Source organism: Macrobrachium rosenbergii, chromosome 56, assembly GCF_040412425.1.
Source record: "Macrobrachium rosenbergii isolate ZJJX-2024 chromosome 56, ASM4041242v1, whole genome shotgun sequence".
Classification (NCBI taxonomy): domain Eukaryota; kingdom Metazoa; phylum Arthropoda; class Malacostraca; order Decapoda; family Palaemonidae; genus Macrobrachium; species Macrobrachium rosenbergii.
This window is the reverse complement of record NC_089796.1, coordinates 27,402,014-27,416,737: the sequence shown is the minus strand read 5'-3', so window position 1 is coordinate 27,416,737 and position 14,724 is coordinate 27,402,014. Positions and strand designations below refer to the sequence as shown.

At 39.8% G+C, this 14,724-nt stretch overlaps 1 protein-coding gene across 2 annotated transcripts in view; it reads right to left on the bottom strand.

Moving 5' to 3' along the window:
* The window catches only part of Acat2 (Acetyl-CoA acetyltransferase 2), a 124,213-nt gene that overhangs the window by 68,733 nt on the left and 40,756 nt on the right, over nucleotides 1-14,724 (bottom strand). For both annotated transcript variants that reach the window (XM_067100276.1, XM_067100277.1), the window contains one exon: nucleotides 12,739-12,968. In XM_067100276.1, coding sequence (XP_066956377.1) covers nucleotides 12,739-12,968 — 230 coding nt within the window. The remainder of the gene's footprint in view (nucleotides 1-12,738; nucleotides 12,969-14,724) is intronic.

Genomic DNA, 14,724 nt, shown 5'->3' with positions numbered 1-14,724 from the left:
TCTACAGGAGAGAACAACAGAGCCGATTTCTCAGCACAGGCAATCCCTGGTTATCAGCAGGCTCGGTTATTGGCAATCCGGTTTTTTGCTGCTTGTGTAGCAACGAAAATCAGCAATTTTCGGCACTGATATTCACCTATTTCCCCTTGTCAGTGCCGATATATAACTAACAGAGGCATTTATAACCGAAAATCAGCAATTTTCAGCACTTATCGGCACCAATAAGTGCCGAAAATCGCCAAAAAATCCCCAAAAATTGCTAATTTTCAGTTATCAGCGATTTCCACCTTTCGTCACGCCGTCAGAACAGAACCCCTGCCAATAAGTGGGGACTGCCTGTAGTGGTCACTCCTTTGGTGGTGAACAAACACCACAAATCTCTCTTCTTTAGCACACACATTGAGAAATGAGAGGCAATGCCTGCTGAACTGTCCCTTACTGCCTTATCAGCACACGACAGTACTCCCAACCAGTCTGTCGTGAAATCCTCTGCCAGTGAAGGACAATCCTCAATCTTCTTGGCTAACACACCAATAGTCCAGTTGAGGGAACTATTCACCTCTAAAATCTTACATAAGTTCCTGGTCAGATGGTGTAGCTCAGGGGGAGAACATTACTTTTACTGCCGAAAAGGCTGACCGACATGTCGCATCTACTAGGCCAGAGAAGTCCCCCTGGGAGGAGGCAGAAACTCCCAGAGAAGGAGCTTCTCTGGCTTCATAAAAGCAGTAGCTTCTCTTGACCAACTTGCTGAGTGGAAAAGCAAAAGTTGCTTTGCCCTGATCCTTCTTTGAGGCCAGCCAGATGTCTATTTCTCAGCGGACCTTCTTCACCGATGAATAGAGCACTAATTTTGCAGGTTCGCATTGTCTGAGGGAAGTTTCCTCATCAGGAAAGTCGAAGCAGGAGATACTGGAGCAGCGGGAGTGAAGAAATCCAGAAGACTGTCGAGAAAATATTTTAATAAGGCAGAGTAGGACGACGAAGGGGAAGAATCCTGTCCTACGTCTTCATCATCGCAAGAAACTGGTGACAAGACCATGTCTTTCGACTTGGCAACAGCTTGGTTCTTTTTCAAGAATGACATTAGGTCATCTAATTGTTGTCAAATAGGAGCAAGCCACGAGTCTCCTAGAGTCCAAGAATGCACCTGAGGCGCAACTGGTGCTGAATCGATGTGTGGTGTTGACTGACGCACAGATGTCAGTGTCGAGCGATCAATCAAAAGAGATTGTCTAATAGGAGCCATCGTAGCACATTCAGGAGATGGGATCTTGACGAATAAGAAGGGCGACTATGAGGTTCTTCCAAATATTTAGCAGCCAAGACCGGGCGATCAATACATGAGATGGATTGCTCCAGGCCGATGGAGTCGGACGTGCAGAAGAAGTAGAAGGAGACACTGCGAAACTGCAGGAGGGCTTAGGACTAACACTAGCCTCCTTTTATTTCTTAACAAGAGGAGGGGAGCTGTCCACAACAGCGGAGAGTCTCTTCAAAGGCCAAGAGACAGAGGGTCTACGCCACTGACGCCTTGTGTCCGGCGAAGAGCCTTCCAAATCTGACGACACACAATGAGCACTGAAATAGACGCCTTTCCAGCAGCGCTCTGTCGTAGTCTGGGACCGAACAAGAGGCTTGACAGAGGGGGTGACTGTCCATGGACAAATTCCCCTAACCTCCCTTGGACTTCCAGTATGTCTCGTCCCCAGTGCAGGGGAGCAGGACTGGGACCGTCTAGGAGCACCAGTGGGATGGGCAGCCATCTCCTTAACACTTTGCACTGCACTAACATTTCTTACATTAAATTTTTCCATGAAGGTTCTAAAAGAAGAACCCAACTCTATCACTGTGTTTGCTAAAAACTCAAACTTTTTACTGAACTTTGATTCAAGTCTGGCAATGGTGTCACAATTGGAAGCAGAGGAATAGGAGTAGAAGGGTTAAGGATAGGAGACAATAGAGGAATTTTATGGAAACAGAATTATCTTCTACAAGATCTGCTACTTCTACAGGATCTAAGCTGGCTTTATTTCCGGCCCTAATAGCCACCTTTCTCTTCCTGTCTTTATCCATTTTGTCTTAATGAGACCTAAAAATTTTTTATTGTTATCGTCCCAATCTCTACATTCTGAACAAGTAGCTTCCCCATCACAAATTTGCCCTCTACACTTCACACACTTTGTGCGAGTCATAAAAAGACTTCGCTAATCTAGTTGTGCACCCTTCAATGCAAAACCTAATACTCAAAGAGCTGGAGTCAGACATCCTAAATTTAATTAAATAAGTCAACCAAGGTTAACCAAGAAGATAATAGTCGTGTGCTAGTATGAAAGCAGAGTACTTCACCAAGACTCTGGAAAACCATCCAAAACACGATGAAGTAGGTTGCCAAAAACCACCGATGTTACTCAGGAGCCGGCAGAAAACGAATTGAAGATTTCTACCTAGTTGTCCCTCACAGTCCCCAATAGCGTGCGGGGCACGTACCTACACCAGAACAAATACCAGCGCTACCGCAAATTTTGAATTTTTAGGCTGCCATAGGTAGGAAGCTCATAGCTATATACAGTAATTACTTGGTAAGTCACTTACTTAAATTTGGTATTTCCTTTGTTTCCAGGGTAAGTGACCATCATTCCCCACTGTTTCATGCCTCAGTTGTACAATTTTAATCTGTGTATGTGCATGTCTATACATACATATGCATTGAGTTTGGAAACAACCTACACTAACTGTGCCCCCGTCCCTCTCTCTACATACAGCATTTAATGGCAGGGGTTCCATCCCCAGCCGAGCACAGAAAACTCCACTTAACGGCGCTGTTAACTGGATATCAGCACCATTAACTGGAGACAGAACCAAAATCCCCACTTAACAGCAGTGCTGACTGGAGATCGGTGCCAAAATCCCCACTTAACGGCGCCGTTAATCATATGCATCGAGTTAATATACGCTAAGTGCTTCCAATGTTTTGGTCACCTTTTTCTCTCCATCTCTCTCTCTTGCTGTGAATTTTTTTAGGAAGAATTTGGGGTTATCCTTGTTAAAAAAAGAAAAAATATTTGTGTTTTTTAAATTGTCTGAGTTTTGTGTATTGTACTTTACATATCTTTTAAGATTCAGTAGGTACAGGTATGTATAAAAATTTTTAGAAGCACTTCACTTTGCAAATATATCTGAAATTGAGGGACAAATAAATTATTTTAAACTGAATGATAATTACCAAATACTGATTAGGATATGCTATTGAGATTTTCTACGGAATTGCTCTGTACTTTAACCTATGCGAGTTGACTCCAGGGTACTTTATGGTTTCAGGGTACAGTACTGCATCATGTAGGTTACATGCCAGTCTTTGCTACTTAATGGATTTCATTACATATCAGAACTGGCAGATGACCAAGCTGTCCATTAAGTTGAGGTGCCGCTGCATTAACATTGATTCAGTCCTTTTCCAGTATCTAAGGGAAACATCTCAATGCTCTAGTCATGTGCCTGATCAACCTTACATGCTAATCTAACAAGTTACTCTACACTTCCATCACTCTAATGCAAGCCTTTTACTCAAAGATGAATGAAGCAGAACTATTATAAACCTAAATTATTTACTTATATGACAATGAGGCAAAAATTTAATTTAGTTCGGTTACATCACTATATATTTTCTTTTTTAAGTCCCTATCATATCAAAAACATTTTTCCCTTAGGGTTTAAAATTAACCTATGCACTATCTTTCTATAGCTCAGCATCCAACTACTGCTGTACCTAGCCAATCACTCCTTTTCGAATGATACTCTAGTTTGATTTCTGGTAGGCTAAATCCATCAAGCTCTACACCTCTGGTACTTTACCTATGCCCCATTCCCTTCCAATTAATCTTGCCACTGTCTTCCCTGACTGTAGGCTGGCCTAGGCTGAGATATGTGAACTTAGCCTTGCTTAGAATAACTTATAGGTGAAAGATTGCCATGAGGTCTGACAAACTGGCATATTTAAAAAGGGTTTCTCCCACTATGTATACATCAGTAAGCTTCCTTAATAATATAATTATTACTTTACTATTATTTTACATAGGTAGTTGACCCTCTTTCAAGCAAGTATCATTGAAAGTGATTGCTGCATCAGCTCCATTCAATTTATATAGAGTTTTCTCTATCTTTCTGATTACTGATTTTTCAGGGTTACTGCATTCTGTCAGTAACTCGCCAAAGTCTGCCACTCTTGGAGAGGAAAGCAGTTGCAAACTTGGGTGGTTTTATTTTGGACAAATGCACTATCAGTTACAGAGCAATAACAATGGTAACTGAAATCTGGAGTTCATCTTCAATGGAGTTGTCCTTCTTCAGGAGAAAATCTTTGTCAGTGTTCATCTAGGCCACGTTTCACTCGAGCTCTGCTGGGCATGATCATGCCGAAGACAAGAGTAGACTGTCATTTGTGAAGAGTCTCACTCTTTATATACAAGATGGTCAGCAGGGGGTCAAATGTAGGCTGAACACTGATCCAACAGCTCAGCAAGGCTACAGCAGCTTGCTAGTTAATCTTGCCAGCCAATCAGCAGCCTACATTTGACCCCCTGCTAACCATCTTTTATATTATGAGTGAGACTCACCACAAATGACATTTTACTCCAGTCTTTCAGTGTGACCATGACCAGTGGAGCATGAGCGAAACATGGCCTAGATTAACACTGACAAATATTTTCTCCAGAAGAACAACTCCACACAGGATGAACTGCAGGTTTCAGGTTTCAGTTACTATCATCATTCTGCAACTGATATACTGTATTCATCCGAAATAAAACTACCCAAGTTTGCAACTGCTTTCCTCTCCAAGAATGGCAAAATCAGCAAGTTACTGGCAGAACGCAGTAACCCTGAAAAATTACTTATCAGAAAGACAGAGAAAATTCTACAGTATATAAACTGAATGCAACTGATGCAGCTATCACCTTTGACACTACATGTTTGAAAAAGGGTCTACTAACTACATACAATAATAATAATAATAATAATAATAATAATAATAATAATAATAATAATAATAATAATAATAATAATAATAATGCAAATCTTCTTCACAATCCCGTGAATATGTTTATAAAATCCAAAATCCACATTTATGTAAAGTGCTGTATTTACAAATAATAAAATGAATTCCAGGAGCTTTCGAGAGCCTGCTCAGCTCCCTTCTAAACAAGAAATACAAAGTACAGGAGAAGGGACTAAAACACACAAGATGATATAAAACAGAGGCTTAAAGCCAAAGCACATAAGCCCCAATGGTACATGAACAGGAATAAAGGATACCAAAATAAACTCTTCGGAACCAAACAGAAAAGACTATACAGTAAACGCCCCATATTCGCACTCTCATGATTCGCGGACTCACACATTCGCGGGTTTCTCTGTGGAATATATCTAGCCATTATTCGTGGAAAATTCGCCCATTCGTGGTATTTTCCACTGAGAAATATTCACTAATTACTGTATTTTCATATAATTTTCATGAATAAATGCACTTTTTTGTGATAAAACTATTAAAATACTCAGGTATATGCATTTTTACAGGGTTTTTAAGTATTCGCAGATTTTAGTTATTTGCGAGGGGAGGTGTGGGATGCCAACTAAGAGGGGAAGACAACCACCTGGAAATTCCTGAAGCCAAAACAAGTAAGAGACTCTGGGAAAACATGGAGCAATCTGGTATCAGACAACAAACATGCAACATGGCTCCAGGAAGTCAAGGCAGAAGAAATGGGGAGAGCAAAACAAAGATTCACCAAGATCACGACAGACACAGTCAGACACCAACTAAAGAAAATGCCTGAAAACTGCAGGTCCTGATGAAGTCCATGGATACTGGCTCAAAAACTTCAAGGTGCTACACCCATGAATAGCAAAACAACTTCAGCATTGTATCACAAACCATGAATATGGAAAGCCACAGGGAGAACATTTTTAGTACAGAAAAGCAAGAACAAAGGAAATACAGCAAGTAACTACAGGCCTATCACCTGCCTACTATCCGGTATCATCAGTGAAAGGCTATACAACTACCAAGAGGATACAAACACCATCCCCTACCAACAGAAAAGCTGCAGAAGGAAGTGCAGGGGCAAAAAAGACCAGCTCCTGATAGACAAAATGGTAATGAAGAATAGTCAGAGAAGGAGAACCAACCTAAACATGGCATGGACTGGCTACAAAAGACCTTTCGACATGACACTGCACACATGGCTAATAGAATGCCTGAAAATATATGGGACAGAGGAAAACACCATCAGCTTCCTGAAAAATACAATGCGCAACTGAAATACAGTACTTACAAGCTCTGGGATAAGACTAGCAGAGGTTAACATCAGGAGAGGAATCTTTCAAGGTGACTCACTGTTCCCACTACTCTTCGTAGTAGCCATGACTTCCATGACAAAAGTACTGCAGAAGATGGACACTGGGTACCAACTCAAGAAAGGAGGCAACAGAATTAACCATCTGATGTTCAGGGATGACATCAAGCTGTATGGTAAGAGCATCAAGGAAATGCATACCCTAATTCAGACTGTAAGGATTGTATCTGGGGACATCAGGATGGGGTTTGGAATACAAAAATGCACCTTGGTCAACATACAAAATGGCAGAGTGAAAAGGTCTGAAGGGATAAAGCTACCAGATGGGAATAGCATCAAACACACAGATTTAATAAGATACATAGATGAAACAGGATACAAATACCTGAGAATAACAGAAGGAGAGGATATATGACACCAAGAGATGAAGGATGCAATCAGGAAACAATATACGCCGAGACTTAAGGCAATACTCAAGTCAAAACTCAAGGCAGGAAACATGACGAAAGCCATACACACGGGGGCAGTACCAGTAATCAGATACAGCACGGGAGTAGTGGAGTGGACAAAGGCTGAACTCCGCAGCATAGACCAGAAAACTAAAAAACATATGATAATACACAAAGCACTACACCCAAATGCAAATGCAGTCATACCCCGAACTTACGCAAGCTTAGGTTCCAGAACTTCTTGAGCAAAACAAATTTTCGCATAAGTTTGGCTCAATCTCTAAAAATGCTAATACAATAAATGCTTATTTCTAGTTCAAACACTAAATATGACCCTAATCATGCTCCCAAAGTATTTAGATAACTTTTAAATGAAATTCAAGTTACTGTAAGTTAAACTTAAAAGTTACTGTAATTTCATTCAAAAGTTAGCTTAATACATTATCCTTAATAAAAGAAATAAATGATTGACATAAAATATAGGAGTGTGAAGATTACTATAATATTTCTCTTTCTCTCCCTTTCGACCAATCTATTTTTAGAAGTCTTCTCAACCTCGTTTTTAAGAACTAGTTTATTCTAGCACGTCTCTTACTCTTTATTCTAAATTTATTTTTCATGAACAAACAGCGTTTTTTATTTGGACTAATACAACCCTTAGTTGCCTCTACGTTTTAAAACGTAATATTTGCCACACTAGTACACTTACAGTTCGTAGACAGTACAGGTAAGATTAGATCAATTTAAAATTTTCTATTGTACAGGTAAAGACATACAGAGAAATACAGTAAACCCCCCGTATTCGCATTCTCACGATTCGTGGATTTTTCTGTGGAACGTATATACCCATTATTCACAGAAAATTCGCCCATTCGTGGTATTTTTCACTGAGAAATATTCACTAATTACAGTGTTTTCATATCATTTTCATGACTAAATGCACTTTTTGTGATAAAACTATTAAAATACTGAGGTGTAAGCATTTTTAGAGGGTTTTTCTTGTGTTTAAACTATCAAAATGGGCAGTTCTAAGAGTTTTTAGAGGGGTTTAAAGTATTTGCGGATATTAGCTATTCGCGGGGGGGGGGGGTGCGGTACACATCCCCCACGAATACAGGGGGTTTACTGTAGTGATAAGTTGTAAAATATGTGTGAGTGCTAACTACAAGAGAGAGAGAGAGAGAGAGAGAGAGAGAGAGAGAGAGAGAGAGAGAGAGAGAGAGAGAGAGAGAGAGAGAGAGAGAGAGATAACCATTGTCCTTACATTAAAACAGTGAAATTATTTATGAGTTATTACAGAAATTATTTGTGAAGAATCGTTTTGACCCGCTATCGGCAACATTCCCCCATCCTGTCACATATATTAGACATATTTGACAGCTTTGCCCTCGAGCGAGTTCACAAAAGATACGGGAATGATATTGTTTGTTTAGAATATGTATCACATACATAGTACAAACAAATTTTATTATTATTATTATTATTATTATTATTATTATTATTATTATTATTATTATTATTTGAAAATTAGTACTTATTATTAGATAAATAATTAATTTATGCAAAACCAGTAAACATATGTATACATGTACCATAAAAATTCTCTCATCTTAGTAAGAGAGAGAGAGAGAGAGAGAGAGAGAGAGAGAGAGAGAGAGAGAGAGAGAGAGAGAGAGAGAGAGAGAGAGAGAGAGAGAGAGAATGATTATTTTTATTATTTAATGCTATTTAATTTACACATAAAAACTTGAAAACTTATACATTACATAAAAAATTAAACAAACACTTTTGCAGTGTTTCTCAGTACAGTATTTGCAAATGTTCAGGTGTCTGTGAAAAACTCATGTATGACAATTAGTTAGGATCCAATGAAAAGTTGTGTCTGTCAATTCGAGTAACTCAAATCGTGCAAGTTCGGGGTATTACTGTACAGACAGACTATGCATAACACGAAAGGAAGGAGGAAGAGGTCTAGTAAGCAGGGCACTGGGGCAATACCTGAAAACCAGTGAAGACAAGTGGCTAGGGAGTGCATGGGAAGGCCTTATAAAAGTAGACAAGGACCCAGAAATATTGGGAGACAGAAGAATGAAAAACAGAACAGAGGAATGGCACAGCAAACCAATGCACAGACACTACATGAGACAGACTAAAGAACTGGCCAGCAACGAAACATGGCAATGGCTACACAGGGAAGAACTCTAGAAAGAAACAGGAATGCTAACACTGGTACAAGATCAGGCCCTACGAACCAGATATGTCCAAAGAACAATAGATGGAAATAACATCTCACCCATATGCAGGAAGTGCAATATGAAAGACGAGACCATAAACCACATAGTAAGTGAATGTCCGGCACTTGCACAGAACCAGTACAAAAAAAGAGGCATGATTCAGTAGCCTCCACTAGAGCCTGTGCAAGAAACACTAGCTAGCTTGCAGTAATAAGAGGTACAAACACCAACCAGAGGGATTGATACAAAACGATCAGGCAAAGATTCTTTGGGACTATAGTATAAGAACAGATAGGGTGATATGTGCCAATAAATAAGACTTAATGCTGATTGACAAAATCAAGAAAAAAGTATCACTCATTGACGTTGCAGTACCATGGGACACCAGAGTAGATGAGAAAGAAAGAGAAAAAACTGATAAGTATCAAGACCTGAAAACAGAAATACTGTAAGAAGGATATGGGATATGCCAGTGGAAATTGTACCCATAATCATAGGAACACTAGGCATGATCCCAACATCCCTGAAAAAGAACCTTGAAAAACTAGATGCCAAAGTAGCTCCAGGACTCATGCAGAAGAGTGTGCTATTAGAAACAGCACACATACTGTAGTGAGAAAAGTGATGGACTTCTATGGAGGCAGGATGCAACCCGGAACCCCATACAATACTATACATACCACCTAGTCAAATAGGATGACTGAGATATTAAAAAAAAAAATAAAATAAAAAAAAAAAAAAAATAATAATAATAATAATAATAATAATAATAATAATAATAATAATAATAATAATAATAATAATAATAGCATAGGCAGTCCCGGGTTAACGGCGACCCGGTTTTTCGGGGCTTGTCTAGCGACAAAAATCGGCGATTTTCGGCACCGATACGCACAGATTTCCGCTTATCAGTGCCAATAGTCACATACTGGCGCCGATACATACCTAACAGAGCTGCCAATAACAGAAAGTCGGCGATTTTCAGCACTTTTCAGCGTCGACAAGTGTTGAAAATTGCCTATTTTCGGTTATCGGCAATTTTCACTTATCGTCACGCCATCGGAACAGAACCCCCGCTGACAACCGGGGACTGCCTGTGATAATAATAATAATAATAATACAAATTAATGCACGGACAGTACGAGGCAGACTAAAGAACTGGCCAGCGATGGAACATGGCAATGGCTATAAAGGTGAGAACTCAAGAAGGAAACAGAAGGAATGCTAACAGCAGCACAAGATCAGGCCCTAAGAACCAGATGTGTTCAAAGAACAATAGATGGGAGTAACATCTCACCCATATGCAGGAAGTGCAATATGAAAACAGAGACCATATATCACATAGCAAGCGAATGTCCGGCGCTTGCACAGAACCAGTACAAAAGGCGGCATGATTCAGTAACAAAAGCCCTCTACTGGAGCCTGTGCAAGAAACACCAGCTAGGTTGCTGTAATAAGTGGTTCAAACACCAGCCTGAGGGAGTGATAGAAAATAATCAGGCAAAGATCCACTGGGACTACGGTATCAAAACAGATAGGGTGATACGTGCCAATACACCAGACGTGACATTGATTGACAAAATCAAGAAGAAAGTATCACTCATTGATGTGCAATACCATGGAACACCAGAGTAGATGAGAAAGAAAGAGAAAAAATTGATAAAGTATCAAGACCTGAAAAATTGAAATAAGAAGGATAGGGGATATGCCAATGGAAATTGTACCCATAATCACAGGAACACTAGGAATGATCCCAAGATCCCTGAAAAGGAATCTGGAAAAACTAGATGACGAAGTAGCTCCAGGACTCATGCAGAAGAGTGTGCTACTAGAAACAGCGCACATAGTGAGAAAAGTGATGAGAAAAGTGATGGACTCCCAAGGAGGCAGGGTACAACCAGGAACCCCCCACTACAAAAACCACCCAGATGAATAGGATGACTGTGATAGACCCCCCAAGAAGAACAAAATAATAATAATAATAATAATAATAATAATAATAATAATAATAATAATAATAATAATAATAATAATAATTTTCACTAAAAATTTTCAAACCTCGATAATAATAATAATAATAATAATAATAATAATAATAATAATAAAAGGCAAAGTGACAAGGACTGAAGGGATAAAGCTTCCCAGACGGAAATACATCAAATACATAGATGAAACAGGATACAAATACCTGGGAATAATAGGAGGAGTATATAAAACACCCAGAAATGAAGGATATGTTCAGGAAAGAATATATGCAGAGACTTATGGTGACACTCAAGTCAAAACTCAACGCCAAAACATGATAAAAGCCACAAACTCATGGGCAGTGCCAGTAATCAGATACAGCACAGGGGTAGTGGAGTGGACGAAAGCTGAACTCTGCAGCACAGACCAGAAAACTAGAAAACACATGACAATACACAAAGTACTACAACCAAGAGCAAATACAGACAGACTACTGTATATCTAACACGAAAGGATGGACGGAAAGGTCCACTAAGCATATTGAACTACAACAACATCGAAAGTAAAGCAATGGGGCAATACCTGAAAACCAGTAAAGACGAGTAGCTAGGGAATGCATGGGAAGAAGAACTGATAAAAGTAGATGAAGACCCAGAAATATACAGAGACAGGCAAATGAAAAACAGAACAGAGGAAAATGAAAAATAGAACAGAGGAATGGCACAGCAAACCAATGCACAGAGAGTACATGAGACAGACTAAAGAACTAGCCAGCAATGAACATGGCAATGGCTACACAGGGGAGAACCCAAGAAGGAAACTGAGGGAATATTAACAGTGGCACAAGATCAAGCCCAAATACGTCCAAAGAACAATAGATGGAAATAACAACTCGCCCATATGCAGGATGTGCAATATGAAAACCGAGACCATATACCATATAGCAAGCGAGTGTCAGGCACATGGACAGAACCAGTACAAAAAGAATCATGATTCAGTAGCACAAGCCCTCCACAGGAGCCTGTGCAAGAAACGTCAGCTAGCTTGCAGTAATAAGTGGTACGAACACCAACCTGAGGGAGTGACAGAAAACGGTCAGGCAAAGATCCTCTGAGACTATGTTATCAGAACACATAGAATGATACATGCCAATAGACTAGGCTTGATGCTGATTGACAAAATCAAGAAGAAAGTATCACTCACTGATGTCACAGTACTATGGGACACCAGAGTAGATGAGAAAGAGAGAGAAAAAATTGATAAATATCCAGACCTGAAATAGAAATAAGAAGGATATAGGATATGCCAGTGGGAATTGTACCCATAATCATAGGAACACTGGACACGATCCCAAGACCCCTGAAAAGGAACCTGGAAAAACTAGACGCCGAAGTAGCTCCAGGACTCACGCATAAGAGCGTGCTATTAGAAACAGCGCACATAGTGAGAAATGTGATGAGAAAAGTGATGGACTCCTAGGAGGCAGGATGCAACCTGGAACCCCACACTATAAATACCACCCAGTCGAATAGGATGACTGAAATAGACAAAAAAATAAATATTAATAATAATAATAATAATAATAATAATAATAATAATAATAATAATAATAATAATAATAATAATAATAATAATTTTTTAATAATGGTTTATAAGTATTTTCTTTTAAAAGCCTAAAGAAAGATGGGAATTAATATTTTTACTTAATTTAGGGGAAGCATTGTAAGCTAGACTCACAGTGACAAAACAAGGTTTTAACCTGGCTAGACCTTCAGCGGAAGAGCCATGACGAGGAAATTCATCCTCTTTCACTTCAATGGGAGTTCTGCGCCCAGGAACAATAACAGGGACAATCTCTTGATCAAAATGGCCTGCCTTCTGAGCTTCCTCTGTCTTTTGCTGTGACTTAAGGGCAAATGCATCCTGCTGTTCTCTGTTTATATGCCACCGTTGAGCCACATTCTCTGCTGCAAAAACACAAACAAAAAATATTAAGTACTGTACCCAAATGTATCTGTCAGAACTTGAAAAATACTTAAAATCCATTCCTGCAAACCACCTGTAAGTACAATCTTAACAAATAAATTCAATCCATTACAAGATTATGCTTTTGCTACCATTCTGAGCTCTAAAATATACTAGCTTTGTGAATCTACTGCTTCATGAGAGCAAACCCTTTGCTCTTATTCAAATGAGCCATATATAGCCAGTCCGAGTAACTTTACAGTAAAAATGTATAATCTCTTGTTCCCCCCTCCTCATACCACCAATCATTTTTCAGATTCTAAATTAATATCATTTCACTACCTTACTGTGTTAGATGTTATAACATTACAGGCAGTCCACGGTTAACAGTGGGGGTTCCGTTCCTGGTCAAGTGCCACTAACCAAAAATCGGTGATAATAACACCGATAAAACCGCTTAACGGTGCCATTAACCGGATATCAGCGCTGATAACTGGTTATCAGCACTGATAAACAGCTTACCGATGCTGAGAAACTGCTTACTGGCAGCGAAAATCGCTTACCAGTGTCGAAAATCTGGTTAACTGCATCACTAGCCATGCGTTGTAACCCCAAAATGCTGTTAACCGATGCTGCCGGTAAGCGGGGACTGCCTGTAGTAGTAGCAGTAGTAGTAGTAGTAGTAGTAGTAGTAGTATTATTCAAGTTAATTTTGTATTGAGTCTTCTCAATTTTCCCTATACTGTACAGTAATTCTTTTCTCTCCTAAGCTAGTTTTGGTCAGTAACTGGCCAATGTTCATACTTCGGTAAAGGGAAATATATTAACAGTGTTTATACAGCAGTTTTACTCTCTATACAAAAGAAGGTAGTGAAATACAGAGGTATAAATCTGTAGAATTTCCAGCAGATGGATTCTGGGTACTTCAGGTATTACTCATGGAGTTTCTTTTGTTGTCGACATTCCGACCAGCCCAATGGTCATTCTCAATATGGGTGAAACAATTCTGAAAACAAGGAGGTGTGGGTGGTGATATACAGGTGACCAGCTATGCAGGCGAGAGCAGCGCTGAATTGTCATTGGTTGCCAGGTGATTAGTGTTCCAGAGCGAAGCCTTCTTCCTTACACCAATGGATGCACCCTTTCCCTTGCGCGAGCATTAGAGGATGTGAGGGTGGGGGTGGTGGTACTGGAAGTATTGCTGCCAATGGATGGAGGCTCTTGATTGGTTTGCTCACCAGGGATGCTGGCAGGCCATACTTTTCGTGCCTATGTAGGGAGGAAACGAGTGGTATTTAGACTGGGCTTCTAACTCCCGATGTGAAGGGCTTCCAGGAGACAGAGGTGACAACGGTCGGTCATATGATCGATTCTCTCAATATCAGTAATAATGTCACAGCTTTTTATTCTGATGTTATGTGCAGTCCTGGTGTGGTTATATAAGGCGCCTTCTTGAGCATGGCAGGAGATCCTCTTAGAGAAGCACAGGGTACTCATACCAATGTAGGCACCAAGGAACTCTTGGATGAGGCATTTGTATTGGTAGACCATGTTGATTCTCTTCAAGGGATCCTGTGTGAAGGAGACTGGGTTATTTTTCATCACCGGGTTGCCGGTCTTTCTACTGCTGTACTATATCATGAGCTTGATCTTTTTCTCCGGGTCAGATGGGCTGACATTCCCTTCAAAGATGGATCTGATGGCACACTCGTCTTTTTTTATAGTTATGAAATATACCCCTATAGAATAGCTTTATGC